A 20,123-nucleotide genomic window follows, 5' to 3' on the forward strand; every position below is an offset into this window, starting at 1 on the left:
CTGCTGTCTGCCGAGAGGTGTGTGTGCACCTGCTGCCAGCAGTGAGCTGGGCTGAGGCTCCGTGGACCCCACTGCAGCTGCTTGCAGCTTCCCAGCTGGGCTGGGCTCTGGGCAGGCCCCTGCCTCCTGCCATGGAGCCTGGGCTGCTGGCAGCAGTTGGTGGGGAGACTGCAAGCATCTGCACTGGGGTCTGTGAAGCCCTGGCTCAGCTTGTTGCTGGTGGCAGGTGGACGGTGGGGAAGGGGCATGGGCTGTGCTGCCACAAAAAGGATCGGGCCCTACACAGCTCCCCTGCCATCTGCCCCTGGCATGCCAACATCTTTTAAGTAGAGGTTAGTGGGTGTCTCTGCCCAAAAACATTGCTGACCTCTGTAATGCCACATGGAAGTGGCTATATTGTTGCAGTGCATTGCCTCAGCGTTGCCTGTATTTATGGTACCTGACTCCTACTGAAAATAAAATTCTTAGCAATATCAGATGTATATCTAACTGAATTAACTACATTGAGGGTTTTTAATTAGTTTTTTTTCAGAAGCTGAGACAAATCGCAAGTCACTTTTGAAAACTGAGACCTAAAGTACTTGTTACAAATAAAAAATGGGAGCCTAGTGGTCACATTTTTAGATTCTGTTTGTGCACGAAATTAGCCTACAGTGTGGATATGTTTCTACTCAGGAAGGCTATAGTGGGTGTAACTTTTAAAACCAGCTGCATTTGTTTGTGTGTGCATGTGCATGATAGGGGAGAGAGAGACAGACAGACATGCTAGTCTCACTGTGATTGAAAAGCAGCTGTCTTTTTGTCCCATCCATTTTAATGTCTGCTTTTTCGTTTTTTTTCCTCCCTGCTAAGCAAGGCCAGTTTAGTTCTGACTCTTTCAGTAGTGCTTTGCTTGGATTTCTGTTTTGCATTAACATTCTTTTTTTTAATGGGTTATAGTTTTTGCATGGTCTTGCTGCTGATTTTAATTTTTTAAGATTACTAAATTTATATAATGAATTTCAGATTTTATTTCAGAGATCTGCAAGGATCATTTCTAATAAAATGCTCAGCCGTATCATTGTCTCACGTTATTGACGTTTACCTTGTACTGAGAATATTAGCATGGTATGGTGGGTAGAACTTTGTTTTTATTTATTTTATTTTCTGTTGAACATCACAAATGTTTGCAGATAGAAATGTGGAGTATTGAATCCTATATAGTTTTAATATAACATGGGGATAAAAATGCTGAGTAGAAATGAAATGAATGGTTGTACGTAAATTTACCGGGATTCTACTCTATCCAACCTGGTGGTATTCATAGAAAAATGTCAGTCCACAGGCTAAGAGTTGCACAACTGCATACTGGATTATTCTGTGATAACTTACCATATTTTTTGATCTGTTACGTTCGCGTTGCCCTTTTCAGTTGAATTGCTTGTTTTAATTCTAAAACCAGAACATTTTCACAGTATTTATGCTAAACCCAGTTAGCTATCACGGTTTCTCATATATAACCTGTACCTTTCCCCCAAAATCAGATGGGAAAAATGTAGGGTGCTCATTATACGTGAGGAAAAAACCTGCTTTTGGGTCTGGACATTTGGCAGCAGGGAGGGAGGGACAGGGAGTGGTGGCAGTATTAATTGCCATGGCTCCCACCCCCAAATATCTGGAACTCATGGTAGCCCCCTCTCCCCAGCAATGTGCTGGACCTGGCTGGAGCATGGGACTGGCCATGTGGACAGATCTTGTGCACCGGCTCTGGAGCCACTTGCCGGGTTGGACTGGGCATGGTGAGTCCAGGGCTGCAGACTGGCTCTGGAGCTGGTGTGTGTGGTTTCCCCACTGCGTGGTCCCCAGCCTCACTGTAGCTGGATCGAGCCCTGCCGCGTGGCCCCAGTGCTGGGGCAGCTGAATCAGGCCTGCCCATGAGGTTGGGGCTGGTGTGTGGCTCCCAGCTCTGGCCTCTGGTTCCCAAGCCCCCTGCTCTGGCGCGTGGACCTGGCCCCCAGTCCTTGTGTGCGGCCCACAGCCCTGGAGACCTCAGGTCATTACCCATTCTCCAGGCTAAGATATTTTTTCCTTTTTGGGGCCTTCTGAAAATAAGTTCATGTTGTATTTGGTGATGTTGTATGTGAGCAAATATGACAATATCAGGTTTTGTCTTTATTCTCGTAAAAAAGGAGTTTAAGGAAAAAATAGCTTTGATAATAGCATCAAAGTGTAGAATGTTTATGCTCGCACAACTCAGCACATGGTATTAAGAAGAATTTGTTTACGAAAAAATAGTTTTCAAAAAATATTTAAATAAAGCAACTGCTGTTATCTGTATTTTTTTTGTTTTGTTATTATGCAGTTATTATTTTGGCAGCTACAGATTGTTTATCTGTTTTTAATTTCTGCTACTTTTTTCCTCAAGGTACTGTAAGAAAAGAAACCATTTAATAGCTTCAGAAAAATGTAATGCTGAAGTCTTTCTTGTAGTTTTGGTTTTGTTTGGAAGGTGTTTGGGTTTATTAATGAATTGTAGTTTGTATTTCTACATAATAAAGTAGTCTGTTCCAACTTTGGAGCCTACACCCTCCCCTTCTCTTTATGACTCAAGTATAAAAAATAATGGGAACTGATGTGAAGGCCCCTATCCTTCTGGAAGGAGAAGAGTGGAGCTAACACGGCATTCTCTTCCTGCCCCTGGAGGGTCCTCAGTCTTTCTAGCCTGTCAGCTAGTTTTTCTTCTGTGGATTTCTATCTGGTCCTACTTTGGCTCAGTCCAATTATCAAATGACTAATTAGATTTAAAAAAAATGAAGCCATCATCTCTGACATACCATCTGTGTGTTGTTTTTTTTTTGTTTTTTTTGTTTTTTTTAAACGAATACATATACAGCATACATAGTCTTTGTTCATTACCCAAGGTGCTGCTTGCTTCTTAAGGGACCATTTTAACCCTTCCTTTTTATACCTGTTTTGTCTGGAGTGACATCTCATGCCCTGTTGTGACAGTAGGCAGAACTTCCTCGGGTGCTAAACTAATACTCTAATGTGTTAGCAGGAATGTGGGAGCAGACTCCTTAACCCATTTTTTATGCTGGTGGCCTGACTTGATTTCTATTTCTTCCTTTTTTAGGTGCCAATCAACTAACAAGCATTATCACATGTAACAAGCATTCATATTCCTTGACTTTTTCACAGACATGTTACTTGACCTCAGTGACCTCCTTCAGGTATTGTATCTGTTTTTGTTTAAGTCTTTTGTTCAAACATTAAACCTTAAAACTGAATACAAGCAAAGAACTACCAATGTGTAGTATTTAGGAAGCTGTAATTATCTGTTTCCTTAAAGATTCCGGACAGGAAAATCATAGAGCTTGTAAATCGGGGTAATTGTTCAGTGAAATAAAAGCTCAAGTGCTTCTTTTATTTTTTAAACTTCACAAATAACAAATCAACAGTTAGTACAATCTTTCCATCAGCACTTACAATGGCATTGCAGTGCCACAAGGTCAGATTTTACACATTTAAAAAATAACAGCTGTTAAAGACGTAAATAACTTTTCTTAGTAGAAATGCCACTTAAATATATTAGCAAAGCACTGGGGCACATTTTGTAAAATGTATTTTAAGAGTTGTATACACTTTAAAGCACGTGGATATAGAGCTTTGTTAATGAATGTACATATATACTCTCTTGACATATTGTAACTATTTTGCATACAATACAAGTAGGATGGTAATGTCTATATTTGTCTTCCCAGCTGTCTTTGTAAATGGCATCCTTCTGAAGGCTATTTATTTCTTAAAGGAATCTGATGGAATTAGAATAATCGGATGAATCTTTAATTCTTAAAATAATTAACATTCTTATCCGCTCCAAATTTTCAGTAAGTTGTATGCTTAGTTATAACCAAATAGAGTGTGGGGGTGGGTGCTGTGTGCTTATGCGCCCACATATCTGTGTGGGGTGAAGTTTATTTCATTTAAAACTGTGATTTCTTATATAATGTATTGCTACATAGGGAGATCACAGTAAAACTACAAGACATGAAACATAATCAGAGGTACTGAATCTATAAAAGAAGTCATACTACATATGGGCTAAAATAGTCATTAGTCTATGGAAGAGTTCTTAGATTGGTATGGAGGTGCTGGAAAAAACTAGGAGACAGTTCATTGACTTTCTAAGGCAGAGTAAGACCCAGTATTTTCAGATAGATGGGCTCTCCCCACTACCTACCTGAGATCTAGTTCTGCAGTCTAAGACTGATAAATTGTACCTAGGAAAAAACAGAAAATTCAGATGCTTTACCATCACTTGAAAGTATTTGTACCTTCCAAAGGACACCTGCTAGAATTCCCACCAACGGCACTAAATGTAAAAACGAACATTGCCGAATGAGGCGGATCACAGCCACAGCTGATCCACTCTGTTGGGTAAAACGCATCTCTTGTTGTCCTGCATTGGGCAGGGACTTGATGCAGGACATTAGGCAGCATTTTTCCTTTGCCCAGGGATTGCCTGAATGTCTTGCTTCCCTGCATCTCTTTCGCAGAACCCACATTTGCTTGCGCCTCACCTGGATGTGCAGGTCGGCATGGGTCCTGGCATGGGGTGCTGGGAATTTCTGGGGTTCCATGCCATCCTGCCTTGCCCCTCCTTGTTGGTATCTTGCCACCCCTTGCCTCTGCCAAGAAGCGCAGGTCGACACAGGTACAGCATGGAGGCACAGGTCGGCAAGGATCCAGCTTGGAGACATGGGGCACTGGGGATTCCTAGGTCCTGTGCCTCCACACCATGATTAACTTGAGCAGTCCCTGCTTACGGAGTTGTGCCTGGGGAATCCTGACTTTTTCCCTGCTTACATAAAGGTGCCCCAAGATTCCCCTGGGTGCATCTCTGTAATTGGGGAAAAGCCAGACAGGTCCTGGGGCTTGAGGGGCCCAGTCCTGCATGGGGATTCCCAGGGTTTGCAGGATTGGGCCTCTCTTGCCCCCACAGAGTACCTGGGATGTCTGGAGAGAGTTGGCAGCTCCATGCTGCTCGTACTCTCCTTTTGCAGAGCAAACAGATATCAGCTGCAATAAAGTGTCACTGTTTTACTTAGGCTACCTTTCAGCATAGCCACTGATTTGGCATGATGAAGGGTAGGGAAGGGATGTCTATTTGATCACTATTTGTGGCACCATAAAAATGTTTATAGTGGCATAAATACAAGATCAAATGATGTCGTTAGTGTCTTGTGGTAGAAACAGACATTAAAGAATGAGAAATGTATTTTATTATATTCCAGATGCAGGAAATATTAACCTGAACAGCTTAACTATTTTTAGATCAGATGTACAGATTTTGTGATAGAAATAACAGTTTTTCTTGCTCAAGCAAACTTGCTGTCTTTCTGCATCAGAGAGACCTCTTTTTTTTGGAAATGCTTAAAACTGAATTTTGTTAAATTTATCAAACTGAATTTTTTTTTTCTTTTTTGCTGGATCCACTGGACCAACTTTTGGCAGTCTGTAAGTGACTGGCATCTGGGAGCATTCCTACAGAATTCTCTTCTTTGCTGCTGCTTTGATATTTGTGGTGGTAAATTGACCTGTGGGAGTCCGGTAGACAGACTGACCTCTGGCATTCACTTTAAAGAATGCTTGTTAAGCAAAATATTTTGTAGAATGGCTTCAAATGATTTAGTGAGTTCATTACTTAATACCTTAGGGTGGACATCTCCCTCCCACCCCCACTTTAACAATTATAATTGCTGCAAAGCCCTTCATTCTACTGCAAATTGGTAAAGTAAGCATTATGATTCCAGCTAAAAAAGAAAATCCAGAGTCAGTCCATTTAACTTCTGTGTCACTGTTTTGGTCTGCATCTAACAAGGTGCAGCCTTATTCCACAGACCCCAGGTGAAGATCCTAAAGGGAAGTGGGAGATGACAAAGGGCTGTTCTACTCTGAGGTCCGTAGTGCCTAGGAGCACATTATGGTGGGAGAGAGTTGTGGATTATTGTCCTCTGGATGTTTGGGCCTGGGCTCTGGCAAAAACAATATGTGTATGAAGAAGAGTCTGAATTTTTCCTTAATTCAGCCAAGTCTCTGAATCCTGTTCCCCTTAGAAAAGTTGTTCTTTCTCTCTTCATGCGTCCCTTTGGAAAAACTAAAGGCCTGTATGATTTGAATTCTACACTTCTGAGACCAGGGTTTCTGTCCATTGGGAAGCTAGGGAATGCTAACTCTTAGCACCATAATACCACTTGTCCATAATGGCGTACAACTTCTGATGTCTTTTAAGGGTTGCCTGTGGATGTGGTCCCATATTTTCCATTAACGAAACAAAATAACTTCATTTTCAGTAGTGTTCTTCTGGTGTAAAACTTGTTATGCACCTTATGTTGGTGGAAGGAACTGTAGGGATCTATTATTTTTTCCCCTGGGCTTAGGCAACTATGTATTGTAGCAACAACTGTTTGACTTTGCTACCTCTTATTTGACAAAGGAGAACTGGGGTTGCGGTCTTCCTTTCTGAGCTTTATTTCAATAGAGCTGGCCTGGCAGAAGACTGACCAGTCCATTTTGTGATTTTGAGGTTTCAGAATTGGGGTGGGGGTGGGAGGGGATGTTTGCTTTTTATTGAAGATTAAATCCATCGCTTAGTGGGATTTTTGTTTGTATCTATTTTTGTATTGAAAAGGTCAAGTTTTTATTGGGTCCTTCTTACATTCCATGACTGGCAACTTCATCCTGTGGACTTTGAAACACCGCAAGTAAGGTTGTTCTTTCCATCACTTTATAGTCACTTGATCAGCCAGCAAGAGGCTTGCATCTTGAAACATCAGTGACTAATCTTTCTCTATTAATGATCAGGAACCTTTTCTATATTTGCAGAGAATGATTTTGAATTTCCCCTTGTTTGGTGTCTACTATAGTCTATTCTTTTTATTTTATTTTTTTTCTTTTTTTGAGAGAGGCATATTCACAGCCTTTGCTTCTTTCCCTGTTACTCCAATCTAGATTGCATTCTTAGCTGTTTATGAGTTGAGAAACGTGCCTAGTTTTTCCTTAACTTTTTATGGTTTAGGTTTACCCATTTGTTTTGAGGGACTTGTCTTCCTTTCATCTGGGGAAGACCACTGGCTAGAGTTTTGATCTCCCAGTATGTTGAAAGTTTGTCCCTCTAATCATGGAAATGCCAATCTGTTCCTGGGCTGCCTCTTGTAATCTCTAGTATCATGATCTTGAGATGTGGTCACAGTAGCCTTTAGGCAAAAGTAGGTGTTACCTTTGATCTTTGATTCCTGTGCAGAGAAATGGCATCTTTAATGTGGCTGCAGCATGGCTTCACATTATATGAGGCTCTTTCTTACTGTAAGGGTTTGTTGTTAAAGGAGAGAGGAACATAAAGAAGAAATGTAAATTAGTTACCTGGTCATTCTGTTTGATATAGCCCAGGGGTCGGTGTCCTTTTGCCGGCATAGGCCAAAGCTTCTGACCCAGTCTGCTGTGGGCCAGAAGTCTCTACCCCTGCTGTCTGAGCAGCTGGTTGCTAGCTTGCCAGCCCCTGCAGCAGAGAGAAGTGCTACAAAGCAGAGAGGCAGCACGATGCAGCTCCATGAGAATGACCCCCCGGGCCAGATTTGTAGGTTGCTGATCCCTGATGCTATTCCTTATCTTCCATGTCTTTCTCAAAAATATCTTTGCTTCAGGTTTGGTTTTTCAATTAATGAGCTTTTTCTCCTTTTTTGTGAATCTTTTACTGCTTATTTCTTCAGGAAGATTTCTGACTGATGTAGAAGTGGGGTGGCTGACTCTCATATAGGCATAGCGTGATTATTCTTATATTGCCTTGCTTTAGTGGCTATGTAAGGTTCACTGTAGAGTTTTCTTGTCAGAAAAAGGAGTAGCAATACTGCTGTAAGTGGACTGATTCACTCTCCTGTGAGCACTTCAATTGAGGGAATTATTTTTCAGCACAAGATGAGAAGAAAGCTCTTAATGACTTTTGGTCTGTCTCATTGGAAAAGGGGTGGGTTCATATTTGTCTCTGTGACTTGCAAAATAACAGGATTTCATTTTAAGATTGTGAGATCTGGGTTGTTTACCTCGTTTGGGTTAAATGCAGTATTTTAGCTGTATTAGTTCAACTGGTTCAAAGGTTAACTTACTTTCATCACTAATACGCTATGAGTTTTATGACCTGAGCTTGACTGAATTTGCTTCCATTATGTCATTGCAAATTTATATTGGTTGATATAGTTAATTTAGACAACCTGGTTGTGGCTTCAGGTGTAATGCATTATAAATGTTAAAGATAATGAATCAAATAACCTCAGGTGCTGCTTCCCTTGGCGATAGACACTCTAAGAGCACATTTGCTTTTCACGCTTGTTTAATTCTTTAGGCAAACAGCTGCGGCCAGAACAAGTGTTGTGCATTCTGACCATCTCAGTTCTGGTCTTTCTGCAAATTATAAAACTGTCAGTCTTCTCAGTATTTTATTCCAAAGTCATACTTTGATTTGTAAAGCTTATCTGGAAATATCCCATCACGCAGGTTGTCTCATTATAAATTTACCTACTTCATTGGATCAGAGTTTATCCCTTGGGCTCATTTTCAGCTGTTACCACCATCAGGCAATATCTTTGAGAGATGTAGTTTTTTTTGTGAGATTTGTTTTTCTCCTGGAGATTTTTTTCAAGCTGTAGCACGCATTAGATTGGAAACCTGATGAACTCACTAACCACTAGTAAGTAGGACTTGTGTTGTTGTTTTCAAAGATGAAGTGTACTTGTGCACTCTTATGACTTTCAGGCATGATGTGAGAAGAAGTGTAAAAAGAGTTAACAGGAAAGTAGGGCTGGAAGGAGCCTTACAAGATCTAACCCAGCCCTTTGTTGAAGGGAGGATCAGCTCTGGATAAGCCATCTCAGCCAAGTGGCTGTTCAACCTGCTCTTGAAAATTTCCAGGGATGCAAATTTCACTATTTCTTGTATGTAGATTCTTCCAGTGCTTGGCCATCCTCATAGCCAGAAAGGTCCCCCAAAACTCCAACCTAAATTTCTTCTATAGGAGTTTGGGGCCATTTCTCCTTGTCTTGTCCCCTGCTGCCACAGAAAAAAACCCATCTTTATCCTCTTTATAACAGCGCTTCTTGAATCACCATCCTTGAAGGTTTTTAAGGCCTGGCTGGAATGATCTAGTTTGGTGTGGCCCTGCTTTGAGCAGGGGGTTGGACTAGACAACCTCCTGAGGTCCCTTCCAACCCTCATTCTCTGTGATTTTTGTATATGAAGACTGTTAACAAATCCCCCTTCAGTCTTAGTCATAGAAGGGTGAGGGCTGGAAGGGACCACAGGAGGTCATGTAGTCCAACCCCTGATCAAAACAGGACCATCTCCAACTAGATCATCCCAGCCAAGGCTTTGTCTACCTGGGCCTTAAAAACTTCCAAGGAAGGAGATTCTACCACCTTTCTGGGTAACCTGTTCCAGTGCTTTACTACCCTCCTAGTGAGAGAGGTTTTTCCTAATAACTAATCTAAACTTCCCATGCTGAAGCTTGAGACCATTGCTCCTTGTTCTGTCATCTGCCACCAGTGAGAACAGTCTAGCTCCATCCTCTTTTGAACAACCCTTCAGGTAGTTGAAGGCTGCTGTTAAAGCTGCCCTCAGTTTTCTCCAGACTAAATAAGCCCAGTTCCCTCAGCCAGTCCTCAAAAGTTATGAGCCCAACCCCCTAACTGTTTTCACTGCTCTCTGGTGGACTCTCTCCAATTTTTCCACATCTTTTCTGTACTAGGGGCCAAAATTGTCCTTCACAAAAAGGGCATACTATTAGTTCATACTGGGCTTATTGTCCACTGTAGCCCCCAGGTCCTTTTCTGCAGAGCTACTGCTTAGCCAATCAGTCACCAGCCTGTACCAGTGCATGGGGTTGCTCCGTCCTAAGTGCAGGGCTTTGTACTTGTCCTTGTTGAACCTCATGAGAGATTTCTTTTGGTCCAATCCTCTAATTTCTCTAGGTCTTCCTGAATCCTAGCCCTACTTTCCAGCATACCTACTACTTTCCGCAGCTTGGCGTCATCCTTGCTGAGGGTGCGCTCTGTCCCATCTTCTAGCTCATTGATGAGGATATTGGACAAAACTGGCCTAAACCCCTGGGGCACTCACTTGATCCCTGCTGCCAGCAGATATCAAGTCACTGATTTTCTACCCTTTGAGCCTGATGATTCAACTAGTTTTCTGTTTACCTTAAAGTTAATTCATCCAATCCATACTTCCTTAGCTTGCTTGTGAGATGGTTGTGAGAGACAATATCAAAAGCCTTGCTAAAGTCAAGGTATATTATATCCGCTGCTCTCCCCGCATCCACAGAGCCAGTCATCTCATCATAGAAGGCAGTCGGGTTGGTCAGGTATGACTTGTTTCTGGTGAATCCCTGCCGACTGTTCCCAATCTCCTTCTCTTCCAAGTGTTTAGAAATGGATTCCTTGAGGACCTGCTCCATGATTTTCCCAGGGACTGAGGTGAGGCTGACCGCTTTGTAGTTCCCTGGATCCTCCTTGTTCCCTTTCTTAAAGATGGGCACTGTATTTGCCCTTCTCCAATTGTCTGGGACCTTTCCTGATTGCCACGAGTTTTCAGAGATGGCCACAATCACACCAGGCAATTCCCTCAACACTCTTGAGTGTGTTGCATCTGGTTCTGTTGAGTTGTACACGTCCAACTTTTCTAAATAGTCCCTAACCTGTTTTTTCACCACTGTTGGCTGCTCATCTGCTCCCTAAACTGTGGTACCAGGTGCAGTGGTCTGGGAGCTGACCTTCCTGTGAAGAAAGTGGTAAAAAAGGCATTGAGTATTTCAGCACTGAGTATTTCTCTCTTCAGGCTAGATAATCCTAGTTCTTTAAGCCTTTCCTCATAAATCATGTGTCCCAGACCTCCAATCATTTTTGTTCCTCTGTACTGGACTCTTTTCAAACTCTGCATATCCTTCTTGAAGCGTGCGTCCTGAAATTGGACAGAGCAGTCCACGAGGCAGCTCATCGGTACTGAAAAGAACAGAAGAATTGCTGCCTTTGATTTGCAAATGATATTCCAGGTTGACACAATTCAGTGTACTGTTGGCTTTTTACCTTCTACGCCCCCCCCGCCCTTTTGCCCTCCCTTTTTTGCAACAGGTGCACACTGTTGGCTCATTCAGCTGTGGTCCTGTGTAACCCCCTTGGTTCTTCTTCATAGTACTGCAGCATAGCCAACCATTCCCCAGTGTGTATTTGTATATGCAGTTATTCTGTCCAAGTGCAGGACTTCACACTTGTTCTTGTTGAATTTCATCTGATTTTTCTGGGGGACCACTTCTCCAGTTTATCCATATCATTGTAGCTTCTAGCCCTACCCTCCAGAATGTCTGCAACTCCACCCAACTTGGTGCTGTCTGCAGACTTGCAAAGCATGCGCTCAGTCCTGTTGTCCAAATCATTAGTAAAGATGTTAAACAATACCAGACCTAGGAGAGACCTGTGGCAGCCCTACTTGATGCCTCCTTCCAGCTAGACATTGAACCATTGATGACTACTCATTTAGCATGATGATCTAACCAGTTACATATCCACCTTATAGTACTTTCATCTAGTTTGTGTTTCCTTAGCTTATTCATGAGGATGCTGTGGGAGACTGCTTCAAAAGCCTTGCTAAAGTCAAAGTATATTGCATCCACTGCTCTCCTCTCATTCACAGAGCTTGTAGAAGCTAGTCAGGTTGGTCAGCCTGATGATTTGCTCCTGGTGAATCCAGGCTGGCTATTCTTGGTCTCGTCTGTGCTTCACAATGGATTGGTTGAGGACCTGCTCCATGATCTTTCTAGCTGTCGAGGCTGACTGATCCATAATTCCATGATCCTCCTTTTTTGCTTTTCTTAGAGTTGGGCACTATTATTTGCCCTTTTCTAATAATTTAAGATCTCACCTGACCTCCAGGATTTCTCAGCGCATCTGATTTCTTAGAGTTTCTCAAATGGTTCTGAAATTACCTCAGCCGATTCCTTTAGTACCCTGGGGTCCCCACCCCATCTGGCCCTGACAACTTGAAAGCATCAGGTTTCTCCAAGTGATCCCTAACCTATTTTTCCACTACTTTTAGCTATTTGTCTCCTTACCCATCTTTTTAGTGGACCTTTTTAGGTCTGATAGCTGACCTTATTGAAGGATAAAGATAAGGATATTGAAGGATTAGGAAGTTTTCCTGTGTCCCCTAGGGAAATGACACCTGAAAAATACCATTTGAAAAGTCCACAGCTTCGGCGAGAAATGTAGAGCAGGAGTGTCAGAGATCTGGTCCATGGAGTTCCTGGCAGCCTGCTGCCAAATTCCTCATTGGAAAGGTCTGGTGAATGGTGGTGGCGACAGCTCTGTTAGCCCCTGTGCCACTGCCGCTTGCACTGCCTCCATTGCTGGGTCCAGATTCAGCCTGTCAAGAGGAACAGGTTTGACACCCCTGATGCAGAGGATATTAAAAGTAGATGAATCTGCCTGCAGAGATGAAATATAATCATTGGAGGGCAATTTTAGCTGCTGCAATGTGGGCAAACGCAAACTGCATCTGAAGGAATAATACAAGAAGGAAAAACTCCTTCTTAGGATAAATTAATTTTCAAGAGAATAAGGGCCAAAATGCGTTGGTTCGCATTTCCTTGGTACCTTTTATCTGGAAGGTGCTTTTGTTTGCTGGAGAATGTAACCCTTGCCCTTGCCCTTTTCTTTTTCCTTTCTTTTGATGTAGTGTCTGGTTCTTATAGATGTACAAAGAAACTTTTAAATGAAAACTCAGTCTAAGTGGACGCACTGATGTCTGTCTGAGTCTGCAGGTACTCTAAGACATCACCTCAGAGAAAGGGCTAATGGGACATTATCAACAGCTGAGTTCTTTAAATGTCATGTTTTAGCAGCAGTACAAGTCTGTTATCGATTGCTGGGTTAGCTTTGTGCCATCTTTAATTTCTCATATATATAAAGGGAGAAATGTCCCAGTGCTTGTGAATATTTGATAATTCCAAAATGAAAAACATACCCTTAAAGCAAATCAAACTGATGCGTCACTAGTCTTGGTTTACCAGGACGGCCTGAGCCAGTTAAATATTGCCCATTCTTTGTCACTCTCACTGGCATTAAAAATGCACGAGTTCTATGAATTATAAAATATAACACATAATGTGCCCAGTGCGATATAATACTGACTTTCCCTCTGAATCAGTAGTAACCAAACACTGCAAAAAACCAGACTTCTTATCTTTAAGTAGAAATACCCTGGTATATTTATTTCTTTTTGCACCTGCTGGTCAGCCATACTGTTCTTCCTGATGTGGTGACATGGAGCAGTGGGTTAGATGGATTAAATTTTAGGTATCTCCTAGACCTAGGGACATTGGTTAAGTCCAGGGATGGAAGAAACATTTTGCGGTAAAGCAATTTAGCTCTGCATCTGGCTCTGTTTAAAAATGAATGGAATTCTTTGATTTCTAGGACTTAACCAAAGGAAACTGTTTCCGTTGCCTTTTTAAAATAGCTTTTATGTTTGATGAGTGTTTTTATGGAAAGTTTGCCAGGGAGTGTCCTATTGTATAGAAAGATGTGGTTAGATAGGGACAAAACAGTCATTTATGGATGATACCAGGAGGAAAAAACCCCAGGAGTATTTGATGACTTGATTTGTCCACTCCCCTAGACTAAATGACAGGACTAGGTAGGTCAGGAAGGCCTGGGATGAGAAAAATCAGGTGTATTTGGCTCTAATGGAGTAATTTTATTATTCTTTTTTTGTACAATAAAATCTTTCTGGCAGATTATATTTCTAAATTATGGAACTTAGTTATAATTCCATGTCAGCTGGCTAAAAGGCTGGAATGATAACTTGAAAAAAAAAATCTCTTGAATATATTAAGTAGTTTGTTAAAGCAAACTACAATGCTTTTACAGAACCACAACATTGGAAACATGGCATAGTTTTGCTCTAATCCTATTCTCATGGTTTACAGTCTCAAATTCCTACAGGAAATGCTTGCAAATTTGGGATCTGTCTGTCTAACCTAGCTGTCTGTTCATTTCAATAACTTTAGTACGCACCGAGTTTAATCCTGATTGCAGGGACACATGTCACTTTGTCTCCTGTGACACATTCCCTTTGGGGTTTTTATCTTTACCTTCTTTTTTCCATGAAAGGTAAAAATTCTACACTTATACCTTCTAGACCTGCCTCACCATTGGCCATCTGCAGAAGTTGCAATCACAGATGTTCAACCCATACTATTCCATATAGAAAGAGTTAACATGCACTTATATGCGGGTTCCTTTGTGATCATATGTGGGCAATGAGTTTAAATGATCTGAGAGTGTTTGAAAGCCTTAGAGATTCTTGTTAAGATCATTGAATGAATTCAGGTAAGGAAAATTCTCCTGCTACCTTTTTTTCCTTAAAGAAGGTGAAAAACTTTTAGTTGCATGATAGAGATGTCCGATACAGAGGAAGAAAGCTCACTGTAAATTTGGCATCCATTAGGAATCCCTACTAATGAGATCTGCATGTCGTCCTTGGACCTTCTGTCATCTTGTTTGGTGCATCTCAATGGTCCAGTTGCATTCTCTTCTTTATTAAGCACCCTCACTTAGCTTGGTATAGAAGACAGAGGGACATTTCTGCTGCATAGAACCACCAGAGTACACACTACTTCCAAAAATATATACCTACGTATTTTTTTGCGGTATCATGCAGGAATTTGGAGTTTTAGACTTTAACCTTTCTTTATACCTTTTGGTAACAGCTTGCTCCTGTAACTGGGAGGGATACCCAGGGTGAATTAGGAATGGAAGAATATTGAGCTCCTCTCCTTGGCTGCACAGGTCTAGCTTAGTACCGTATTTAATTTCTTTAAGACTTCTAAAATACTATAGAGGTTTATATCATAAAATTAAAAAACCTGAATACAAAGAACTGTCCATAAATATCTGTGCCTTAGCCCACACCCTCCTCAATGGCCTTAAAGAAAAGGGGCAGAGGGAGTAGGGAAAAGATGGGACCTGTAGTGTGCCTGGAAGGCTAACAGTTCTGGTGGACCTAGGTGTAGGCATCTACTCTAAGCCCTTACAGAGAACCTCTTGACAACCGTTCCTTGTTTCTGTTGTGGGAGCCCCAGTATGAGCACCTCTCGATCTCAACTGTGATATACCCTCTTAGAAAAAGAGGTAATTTCTCAAGTAACCAAGTTTCTGAATAAGAGCTTTCTTCATTAAAGCAGTATGTTAGTGCTTGGGCAGCAAGTGAAAAATGAAGACAGGCAAGAATCCTTGGGGCATTGAGTGCCACTCCTTTCCTTTGTGAAAAAGCAATTTGGTTTGTGCTTGTGCAATTCTAATTATATGACATGACGTGATTATACAGAGCTAAAATTGTAGTAACTTGCAATTATTTGTTTAGGTTTTGTTATGTTAGGAGAAGAATGCCACTGTCACGTTACAGTTTAATGTAACATTGATGTATGACTATATAAAATATTAAGCTTTTGAGATGCAAACTGACAATCAGACAGTTGTCTATGGACTTCGGGACATGATAGCTGTCATTTATGTTGAAAAGCATAATGGACAAGTTGTGAGGCAGTGAAATTGTTTTTGGTGTGGTCTTTTAATTAGGTTTGGCTGCCAACGTTAACTTTTCACATATGTTTTAGCGACAGCTTCTGTACAGATCTCTGGATTTGCATCAAAAGGCTACTTTAATTCCAGACTATTTTGGTAATATCTTTTAAAGTTATATCATGCTTCAAGGATGTATTTTTTCTCTCTAAAATGGATTGTTGTTTGTTTAAATATTTGAGTCTCATAAAACAAATGCATGTTTTCTGTTTTTAACAGGTGAATGTCTATGTGCTGGGAAAAACTTTTCTTCTGTTGGCCAGAGAGCTCTGCATAAATGCTCCAGCTATAGGTATTTTTCTTTGTGTTAATAGTTGGCTTTTGGTACTTTGATATACTTGGTATAGTTTTATGGTTGCTGTTAGAAACCTGAAAAAATTGTATAGTACCATACTCTCTCTGAAAAGGACAGTTTACAATGAAATTCAAGAGAGGTTGTGGTAAAAAAGTTGAAAATAAACAGATATAGAGAATTAATCTGAACACCAAGCTTTAGTTTGGTCATTCACTCCACCTAAGTATGCGTATAGCATAAGCTCTGAGTCTCTGCACTGAGATGAGAGCTATGTTTATGTCCAAACCTGCACAGGCTTACAATATTACAGTTCGTCCAAACAAGGCATAACATTAGTTAAAATTTTGTGAGGCTCACTTATTGTTCTTTACTGTAGCAGGTATAAATAACACTTGACATACAGGAAGATTTACGAAAAATAAGGAAGAGCTTTAGCTTGTTAACTATTTAAAAGAAGTGGAGCGTGGAAGAAGATTGCTCCCTGGGTTGTGCAAAAACAATTTTTACTCTCTACTGTATGGTTCTGGCAGTAGCAGTGCACACACATCATATTTCAGGACTTTGTCAAATTTGCTTTAATTTAATCCAGTGGAATTCTTGTCAAGTCTAGTTACAATGATTGGTTCATAAGTGTCTTGTGACTATCACTCTCTCTAGCCTATTACTTCCCCTGTAGCTTCTCCCACTCTCAAAACAATTTAGTCTACATTGTGGGAGTGAGACTACTGCCGAACAGGGCCATTTCAGTCTGCTTGCTCACAGCTAGCTCTTACTCTCCCTGGATGTGATGCATCACCAGTCCAAATATTGAATGTGAAATGCAGGCACTGTGTGACAATACCTAGCTATCACACAAGTCCCTGGTTCAATTCACTTTTTATATTCTAAATATTTGAGGGGTATTCTTTTTCTGGTTAGAAAAAATTCTGATCTCCCTCTCTTATTTTGCACTGCAGTTTCTAAAGACAGAAGGGGAAGCTATGTATTACACTTTAGGTTAAAGTTACATATTACAAATATGGAGCAGCCAGCACATTTCTCTAGAAATGAACAAGGAAGCTTTTTTAGACTAGGACAGATCATACCTCCACCTGTGAGAGGAACCCTCTAGTTCTGGGCTGCTGTTTTGTACCCCCCCCCCCAACGAGTGGGAAGAGGTGGACTAGTTATAGCACGTAGAGATTGGACAAAGGGAATATTTACTAATGGTCATAAAGTAGCAGATACTAGTTATTGTGTAGTTGATATATCCTTTAGTTTGCTTAGCAAGAGCAAATAAGTGATAAAAAAGGTATTGCAGATTACATGCCTCAACTGGATGAAAAACAAACACACCTGTAATACTGTGTGTAGAGTGTTTGAGGTGTTTTTTCCCCCCCCCCATCAGCAATAATTAAAAAAAACCTAATTTGTGTTAGTGACCTATTTCTCTCTTGAGCTTGTTCTTGAATGGGGGCAGTTTAAGAATATTAATACATTCTGGTCCTTGGTTGCCATCAAGAGGCTATTTAAATATAAAAATCTAAGCTTTAAAATCCCAGAGCGGAGACCCTGTCCATTCAGGTCTTGCACAAAATTAACAACTAAAAACTCAAAAATGGATGTCTGTTTAATTTAAACCTTTCCCAATTTGAGAGAGACTAAATGCAATTTGAACTTGTACAGTTATAAATTAAAGCTGAGATTAAATTTAAACTTAAACTTGGTTTTATACCAAGGTTTAGATATTAGTATACAAAGCTGAGGTTTCAGGTACGTTAACTTTAGAAGAGGAAGCAGCAGAATATTTTCCCCAGTTTGCTCTGCAAGGTAACCAGAAAGAGCTCAATGTCTGTATGTGTGGCGATATAGTCATGCCCTTCGTGAACAAACACAGAAGCAGGTATTCTGTTTACATCATTTTGATAAGTGAACTGTACCAGAAGTATTTTTAAAACACACAGAAACAAGCCAAAACACATCAGCAGTGATTAAAGTACGCAAGTGTTTAGGGCAAGTAAAAATGTTTTTATATTTCACAGATTCATAAACTGCTCTACTTTAGAACATTCTGTCTGAGTCAGCTGCAATCTGCAAGTTGGCTATCATCTATATACAAAATAAATGCACAATACGTGCGGAATTTAACCTCTTTCTGCATACTGCAGTTGTAATAATTAAGTCAACAGCTTATGAATAAATAAAATAAGATTAAGTTCAAGAGCATTCCTTCACGTATTTGATAGCCTGATGTAGTATAGGTAAGTAGCGTCACATTCCATACTGCTGTAGAACTGTAGTAAAATTAAAAAAAAAAAAAATCCCTTAGTGTGCATAGCAGTACTGGAATACAATCAAAGTGAAATGCCTCATGCATAGAAAATGAGTTCAGGAATTTGTCCACCTTGTACTCCGGTCCCATTGGTACTGTCTGAGGAGCACTGGAATTGGAATGTCACTTTTCCACACTGTACTTCAGTCATTCCCTCTTGTCCAAAATAACTGAGTTCATTGCCATCAAGAATGGCACTTACGTTGTAAAATGTGTCTTGCTCAATCTGCACAGGGTGCTCGAACCACACTGAGAAAGTATTACTGGATCCATCCGAGGTAAATTTTGTGAGATTTTGAGCAAGAACAACGCCCAAGCGTTTAAGTTCAATTTTGACACTGTATTCAGCTTTGCCACAGCTTGACCCATACAAGCCCAGTCCCGCTATAAATATCCGTTTATCTACAGCAAATTGGATGCTGTCACACCGACCCCTGTACCTCCACTGGTTACTTCGATATGCAGATGACTGAAATCGGTGGCATCTCTGAGGTACAAGTCCTTTTCTTTTTGTCAAGGGAAATTCTAGCTTGGGTTTATTTGCAGCTGTATACCATAAGAATATATTGTGAGTTTCCTCCAAGGTAAGGATGTCAGATTGAGCTGCACCATTGGCAAACTCTTCTAAAGTCATAGTTGGAATCCGCACCAAATACAAGGCTTTTCCTAAAACATTCCTCTTGTTCCTTGGTGTAACTGGTAGCCCTTGTCTCTTGCATTCAGCCTCTGCCCAGTTAAGAACAGCCTCAAAAACTACCACCTCCTTGGTATTCAGCGCTTCCCGGGTTACAATGATCTCTAGCGTTTGTTGATCTATTTCACAGAAGCCTTCCGACTTCAGTGCCATTTCTGCCTGAGCATCAATTACTTCCCAGCAGCGCTGCGTCAGTTCTGGCTCCTCAAAGAGCCTGCTCTGAGACAGAAGAACGCAGGCATTTTTCGCTTCTAAACTCGTCTCCAGGAAATTGACGCAAGCCTTTGCTAGGGCCGGGACGATGTACTTCTTGGCAGCGTACAGCGTAGCCAGCACCGTGTCGGCCTCCAGGTCAATTTCATCGCTGTACATGTACCTAAACACAACAACAGAAATAAGCATGTTGTTTAAAAGCAAGAAGTAGGCTGGGCAAAATTAAGCTACAATCATCTTAAGTGGCATGTAGCAATTTGGCATTCAGCATTTGTCAGCACAGCTCATAATGATGTAGCACACGTGGATTGCTAGGTGCCGTTTAAAAGGAGACCTGTCTTTTACAAGCCACTTCCGATTCTCCCCACGTAAGCTGTAATGACCACTTACTTTAATAGGATTAGAAAGGCGGCAGGTTCCACATCTGGAATATGGATTTCAGATTTGACCTCTGCGAGATCACCGTAAAACATAGCATAGAAGACAGAGCTACCGACTGCCAAAACATACTGTAAAAAGGAGGAGAGAGAGGAGAGACCGTCTTAGTGGCACGTAGCAGCAGCGATTACAAAACACGCGAGCCGATGGAAGAAGCCACGCTCGGGGAAAAGCTTAAAAAGCTGCAGCTCCACCAGACAGCTTCCCTGAACCAGGCCCGTGTCATTTAAAGACAGACGAGAGCCAGTTCGTTACTCCGATGGGGAAGAAAATGCCATTGAGACTGAGACACGTGGAAGTCTGCTTCCCGAGTGCGGGGAGGAGGAGGAAGGGGAAGCAACTCGTATCAGCCGCACCAACCTTGTGGGCAGGAACTTTCTTGGATGCCCCCGGAGGGCCCACGACGAAGTGCACATCGGCCATGAGCTCGTTATTGAACATCAGCGCGTTCCTGCAAGCGGAGAAGCCGCGTTAGACTCTCGGTGGCCGCGGGGCAGCCCCGACCCGCGG

The 20,123-nt window shown here is 41.4% G+C and overlaps 2 protein-coding genes across 3 annotated transcripts in view; one reads left to right on the forward strand and one right to left on the reverse strand.

The window, feature by feature from the left end:
* Positions 1 to 20,123, forward strand: part of BRF1 (BRF1, RNA polymerase III transcription initiation factor subunit) — a 374,795-nt gene that overhangs the window by 156,824 nt on the left and 197,848 nt on the right. For both annotated transcript variants that reach the window (XM_019518468.1, XM_019518469.1), the window contains exons 4-5: positions 3,178 to 3,209; positions 15,882 to 15,954. In XM_019518468.1, coding sequence (XP_019374013.1) covers positions 3,178 to 3,209; positions 15,882 to 15,954 — 105 coding nt within the window. The remainder of the gene's footprint in view (positions 1 to 3,177; positions 3,210 to 15,881; positions 15,955 to 20,123) is intronic.
* On the reverse strand, positions 17,944 to 20,101 carry BTBD6 (BTB domain containing 6). The gene is made up of 3 exons (XM_019518470.1): positions 19,974 to 20,101; positions 19,566 to 19,684; positions 17,944 to 19,338 (listed from the first exon to the last, which is right to left on the reverse strand). Exons 1-3 carry the CDS (start codon positions 20,052 to 20,054, stop codon positions 18,306 to 18,308), a joined length of 1,233 nt encoding a protein of 410 aa, XP_019374015.1. The 5' UTR covers positions 20,055 to 20,101; the 3' UTR covers positions 17,944 to 18,305.

This window comes from Gavialis gangeticus, unplaced genomic scaffold, assembly GCF_001723915.1.
Source record: "Gavialis gangeticus isolate Ggan-Ray unplaced genomic scaffold, GavGan_comp1, whole genome shotgun sequence".
NCBI lineage: Eukaryota > Metazoa > Chordata > Crocodylia > Gavialidae > Gavialis > Gavialis gangeticus.